Raw genomic sequence first — 6909 nt, 5'->3', positions numbered from 1 at the left:
TCGCGTGTAATTGGTTGGCTTCTCCTGGCTCCTCTCGAGGTATTACGATACATCGCTCAGTGTACGAATGAATCTGGTCGTTTGTGTATGTTGGGATGGAAATGCAACTAACAAGGTATGCTTTACTAGAAGTAGTCTGGGAGCATAATTCCGTCAAAGTATCATTAATTGCCGGATGGTTGCAAACTTTGCAGATTCTACCAAATATTTTTCTAGAAAAAAAGGTTATTGAGAAAATAGCAAATTGTTATCAGATTTCTTCGAAATTGCTTTGATAGAAAAACTTTTATTCTTATCAACCTGATTGAATATATCTTTGGTTATGGGTTTATTGATATTAAAATGCTGGCCAATACCATTATTACGGCCGTTCATGGCATGCCAATACTGTTTCCTTTATCCGGGTTGTCACCGCATGCTGATCTACTTACCATACATCCAAACCGTAAACGGAAGTCGAGTCCAGTGAATAAAGGATTATAGCAGGCCTGTTGATCAATAGGTTTTTCGAAGCATTATAGTTGATGACTATATATGATTTACGCCCAAGTCGTGACTCATTCAGTAATATGCATGCGTCGAAATTAGAATCAGGTCAAGTCATTTTAGTATATTGTCATTGTTTAGCTTTTTATATTTGTATTCACTGATGGTGGATCCGTACTGAAACGGTGAATTCGCTCAACACTTGCATAAGCGCCTTTGCCTTCTCTCGATGAAAACACGACATGTAGGCTTCAGCCGTTTCCTTCACAATGAAGCAGTCATGCTGTAAAAGTGCTGTGAAGCAGATGTTGTTTCTTCATCATGTATTTCGTACCTCAACATGTCCTGAATTAATCTTAAATCATCACCTGCCAAACTACTAACAATGCGCACTCAGAATCCCCGCCGGTAGCAGACTTCTTGAACACCTGATCAGCAAGCTGCTGCTGCCGTGGTCATTGAAGCATAGCCGATTAGCCAATCAAGAGCCGTGGTTATTTGATTACTAGTCTTCTCGCCGTTCTATGGGCAGTGGCACGCCCATTCTTGAGCAGCTACTTTCAAACGCTTTGACCGAAATCTTAACGGCTTTCCTGTAAGCTTCTTTCAGGCTAATTGTTGTTTTTTATCAATAATCTATAGAATGAGACACAATCACGGAAACTTTTTGAGATTTTCCAAATTTTGGACAACCCTAGTGGACACGTAATTCAATTAGTATGTGTTGGCGGCCGTCGACATGCAATTCGAATTTAACGAATTGACTCCCGATTTCTTGAAAGATTTGAATAAACCTTGATATTTTTTCGCTCTACATGCGATTCGATGTGACTTCATTTTCGATTTAAAAAAAAGTAGCGCCCGTTGCAATCAGACCCCCACAATACAGACGTGAACAGTAGAAGAAAATGATGCGCCTCATAGGGAAATAACAACTCGGAATCGTGTGCTCCTCACTAAATCGACAATCCTGATTGGAGGTCATGAAATAGCAGCATATAACAAAGTGACTAATAGCAATTGGCCCACCCAAAGATGCATCATAATGTATAACTTGCCCTTAATTTTCGAAAACTATCCCTGCATCAAATATTTACCGGTTATTCTGATCAATTTGGCTGAGAAAGGGTAAATGTTTGATAGTAATATCTAAAGCTGCCAATTAAATGACGAAATTCATCGTAGAATCTGAAATTGTTTTCGCGCGTTGTGCGACTATAAACTGGCCCTTAACATAACCAGTGACGACTCGATATTTCGGTGCGTAAAGTAAACCTATATCGTGAAATAGATTAGTCCGGAGTTCACCGGAAATGGTCATATACGCTTTAACATGGGTGTTTGGCGTCGAGCTCGTTCATTACGGTTATGCCCTGTAATGTGGCCGTGAATAGATAAAAGGTTGGCCCCCCATCGCTTAGGCCATCAAGTGTCATCCACAGGTTAAAAAGCACTATTATAGCTCATGACTTGAAAGATGACTCTAACATCTGCGCCCAATTCGTGACCCCTTCAATAATATGCATTCGTCGAAATTCGAGTCAGGTCAACTCATTTTAGTGTAATGAGCCAAATCAGGTCATCCCGAAAACGTTACTAGAGTAAAGCCATAATTCGAGTCATGTCATCATCAGTTGTCGGTACTAAAAACCCATAGAGTGTGCCAGTCTTTCAACAATGAAATTGACTCGAACATTTATATTCAAATCTGTTCATATCTTAATCTACAAAATCGGATTGTGAATTTTATTGAAATATCGCCGTTTGCATTAGCATGTATGGAGCTGGTGTCCAGAGCACACGCAATTTGTCTGCCAACAGTGCGATTTTGTTTGGTTTACATCAGTGGTTCCCAATCTTTTTGTGGTTTGGCCCACTATAAGAAGTATAAAACATTTACCTGAATGTTGCTTTTCGTAGAAAAAATACCTGGTAATGCGATGGCTACGCTTATTTATGCGAACAACATACCCGCATTTCCTCCTCAATTCCAAGCAGTTCCCGTGCAATTTTTAAAATTTCAGCCAAGACTAAAACTAATGTTCACATATTCATGAAGATATAAATCGCAATGAAATTCTGATTGCGTTTGCAGCCAAGGTAAACGATTTGGAGGGTGACAGACATAACTCATCCATTTTCGTGAAAAAGCATTCTAAAAAACGGGACGTTTAGCAAATGAATGAGCTCATATTATGCAGTAAGATTGCTTGATTCACTGCTTCTAAGTGAACTAACTACCAATCAAAGGTTTTCAACAATACGTGAACAATACCAAACCCATTGACAATGCAATGATAGATTCCACTGTAATATAACGTACTTGTTTATCAGCCATGAAGCGGTTAGAGCGTTTTCAAGTCGCATGCTAGCAATCCTCCCTAATTTTAAAAGTTTTTAATATATTTTTCTCCAAAATTACAACAAAAATCACGGCAAACTTTAGAATCTGTGCGGACGTACTAATGTCCCGCGGCATACAGATGTGGAATCAATGGTTGAAATTAAAAGCAAGTATTTGATACGATTTTCTTTCATTGGAAGACAGAAACTATGCACGTTACAGTGATAATTATTTTTCCCGGGAAAGCATGGTGCTAGACGCTATAGTGAATAATCAGATAATTAACTGCACGCAGCGTCTAGATTGAATTATATGGACTTTGCCTTTTCCAGGAAGGATCATGTTCGTATGACTGAGAACTTCAATAAAGAGTTCGCTGAGAGGTCAAATCGTGTCATTAAAAGAGCCATATATAGCTTACGAGCCATACGTTCCCGACCATCGCACAGACGTTATGGGTGTCATGTTTATCACATTTCTTTTTGTTTCTTTTCCAGTTGATGAGTAATTTTTTTTCTTTTCATAGTGTTACTCGCTGACTATAGTTTGAATTGATCAAAAGTGATCGAACTGATGATCGTATTGATGATATTCGGGCAACTTCAACATTCATATGGATATGCACACCGGCGTCAAAAATCATGAATGTGATGTATGTGGTAAACCATTTATTAGGCAGAGTAAACTCAAGCTTCATATGGATATGCACGCTGGCATTAAAAGTCATGAGAGTGATGTATGTGGGAAGGCATTTACTCGAAAGGGTGACCTCAAGCTTCATATGGATATCCATGCTGGCATCAAAGTTTATATATGTGATGTGTGTGGGAAAGCATTTACTCGGAAATATGACATGAAGCGTCATATGGATATGCATGCCGACGTCAAAAAACATAAATGTGACATATGTGGGAAGGCAGTTATAGATAAAAGTAGCCTACGGCGACACATGGTTATACATGCTGGCATCAAAAACCATGAGTGTAATCGATGTGGGAGAGCATTTACCTATAAAAGTGCCCTCAGGCATCATATGAATATACATGCTGGCATCAAAAATCATGAATGTGATGTATGTGGGAAAGCATTTATTCGAAAGCGTGACCTCAAGCGTCATATGGATATGCATGCCGGTGTCCAAAAACATAAATGTGATATATGTGGGAAGGCATTTACTGATAAAAGTAGCCTAAGGCGACACATGGTTATACATGCTGGCATCAAAAACCATGAGTGTGATGTATGTGGGAAAGCATTTACTAGAAAGGATCATCTCAAGCATCATATGGATATGCACGCAGGCTTCAAAAAATATGAATGTGACGTATGTGGGAAGGCATTCGCTTGGAAGCTTTCCCTAAAGCCTCATATGGATATGCACGCCGGCGTCAAAAACCAAAAATGTGATGTATGTGGGAAAGCATTCTTTGATAAGAATACCATCAGCCATCATATGAATATACATGCTGGCATCAAAAATCATGAGTGTGATGTATGTGGGAAAGCATTTACTGGAAATGGTAACCTCAAGCTTCATATGGATATGCATGCTGGAATTAAAATTTATAAATGTGATGTGTGTGGGAAAGCATTTACTTGGAAATGCAACCTCAAGCGTCATATGAATATGCATGCCGGCGTCAAAAACCATGAGTGTGATGTATGTGGGAAAGCATTTACTAGAAAGCATCACCTTGGACATCATATGGATATGCACGCGGGCGTCAAAAACCACAAATGTTATGTATGTGGGAAGGCATTTGCTAGGAAGGCTCACCTCAAGTCACATATGGATATGCATGCCCGCGTCAAATAACATAAACGTGATGTATGTGGGACAATCTTCACTCAGAAAAAAACCTTAGGTGACATATTAGAATAAATGCGGGGATGAATGAAATGAATGAAATCTGTATGGGAAAGCATTTTCTATAAAGGGTGGCCACTACCTCAAGCTTCATATGGATATGCATTCAGGCATCAAAAAAAAGTGAATAGCATTCACGCAGAAGAATAACCTCAGGCGACATATGAATATGCATACTGGCATCAACAATCAGGAATTAAAGTATGTGGTAGAGCATATACTGCATAGGGTTACTTCAAGGGTGACCTCATTAACCTACATTACTTTCAAGTATTTGGAAATCGTACGGTTTTTTTTCATTTCTGAACAATGAGTCGATTTTGTTCTCGAATATTTCCTGACGTAAATTCATTGCCGTATGGTTGCATGCATTGTGTATTCACGTGTACAATTGTCGTAGGTATCTGGTAGCAAGCTGTGCTTAATACTTCTCCAAGTGACAGTTATAGTTGTGACGCCTCCTATGATATCTGTGTATTTGGAATTCAGCTTCTGCGTTTGAACGCCTAACAATGTTTATCCAGCAGTTGTTGTTTCGTGAGTGAGAAACTGCGGACAAAAGTTTTTTCATTAGTATGTGCTCTATCACCTGGTTTTGTATTGATAGCTGTAGTTTTTGAAATCAGGACATTGTGGATGACATTTCTCAAGTATATTAATCCGACTAATTGACCCTTTGGAAATTTTGGTGGATTCGAATAAAAGTTAAAGAATGCGTCGCTTGCAATCTACGTTGGAAAACTATACCTTTTTGGACGAGCTATTGTGTCAGGCTACTGCTCTTACGGATATTTGTTGTTATGGTGTACGATATCGTCGATTTAATATTTGAGGAAAACATGTTCGAATACAATCCAACTTGAAGAATCGTGTTGTATCATTTGCACTGTGTTTGTGCATAGAGGCAAGAAGCTGAGTGAAGAATGAGTCCACGGCATCCCAATGCACCTACTGAAGTCCTGATTTAAGTCATAGCCTGAGGTTGTCAAAGTAGTTTGAAAAGTAGTATTTCGTTTATGACCAACTCTAGTCATAGCAAACTTCCTGCGCGTGGACGTGCATATTATTGCTCATGCTCAATGTTGCAATGTGTAAAGTCATTGGTAAGTCGAAGAGTTTGTGAATAGAAAAAGAATTTGAACATTTAAACCGTTGAAGGACTCATAGCACGCAACAAAATAGACTATAAATTAGAACAGGGACCGACAACTTGGGATGGTGTGAACCTCTGAAAGGTTCTGTGTGAACGCGAACGTCAACCTTATGTCGTTACGTGACGTAATTTTGCTAATTTTAACCCTACATTTCAGTGAAGTGATAGCCTATATTATTGTAGATGTAGGCCTACACGATAGGCTACCTAGCGACCACTCGGACCACATCATGTCACAATGCTGAAGTACATATTGACGTTTTGAACGTCGCCAAATGTATCAACTGGGGCAATCAAATGATATAATAAACCCATGAAGTCAATATCTTCCGTCGCTTTGCAAACAATTTCGACGGGGACTTGCAAGGTAATTCAAGCTTACGCCTTAACGTTGTAAGCCAGACCGGACAATGTAATCGGCGTCTGAGTATTGCTACGTTGATATTGATCAAAGTGTAAAACGGGTTTTGCTACCGACATTACTCCATTAACAAGTTATACAACAGTGGCCAACACCCCAATCGCAGGGATTTGGTGTTTGTGGCTACGTGCAAGTGGTGCATTTTCGCTCTTGAGGTTGTGTGATTGCCGGTCACGCTCACACCAGAAATTCACTTAATATTCACAAACGAAAAGCTGGATATTACGAGCAAACTTTTGTAACAAAGCATGTGAAATTTTTGAAATTTCCAAGGTGCATGCTCGTTTATTGTTGATTTTGAAGTGGAGACCGGGGACAAATGTAACTAGGGGCAAATGTAACAATCGACCTCACCGCTAGTAGGATGGAGAAATCAGCTTGATATTTTAAGTGCGCATGCAGTAGTTATCTCTCCTATTATACCTGGAGTTACGTTGAGCTACGATGCGAAACCCCGGAATAATTTGTAAAAAACTAAATTTTTGACCCTTGAGTAAAGTTTTTCTGGTCTGGAATAATTTGTCTAGACGAATAGTACCTCAAGTAGTTACAACGTAATATGTGTAGCTGGAACAATGTTACTATAGTCTACCGTGGTGATGGAAATAATAGGACTTGCATCGCCGGGAAGGTACCAT

General features: G+C 39.3%; 1 protein-coding gene across 1 annotated transcript; it reads left to right on the top strand.

The window, feature by feature from the left end:
* Positions 1-644: 644 nt before the first annotated feature.
* LOC145447722 (uncharacterized) lies at positions 645-6569 on the top strand. The gene has a single exon (XM_080325977.1). It carries the CDS (start codon positions 3444-3446, stop codon positions 4644-4646), a length of 1203 nt encoding a protein of 400 aa, XP_080182103.1. The 5' UTR covers positions 645-3443; the 3' UTR covers positions 4647-6569.
* The last annotated feature ends 340 nt before the right edge of the window (positions 6570-6909 follow it).

The sequence above is a fragment of the Botryllus schlosseri genome, chromosome 1, assembly GCF_051294905.1.
Source record: "Botryllus schlosseri isolate E-star chromosome 1, Bs_hap1, whole genome shotgun sequence".
Lineage (NCBI taxonomy): Eukaryota > Metazoa > Chordata > Ascidiacea > Stolidobranchia > Styelidae > Botryllus > Botryllus schlosseri.
This window is presented reverse-complemented; position numbering and strand designations above follow the sequence as displayed.

Excerpts from the sequence above, each read along its gene's own strand:
- LOC145447722 (XM_080325977.1), top strand. The coding sequence starts at position 3,444 with ATGGATATGCACACCGGCGTCAAAAATCATGAATGTGATGTATGTGGT.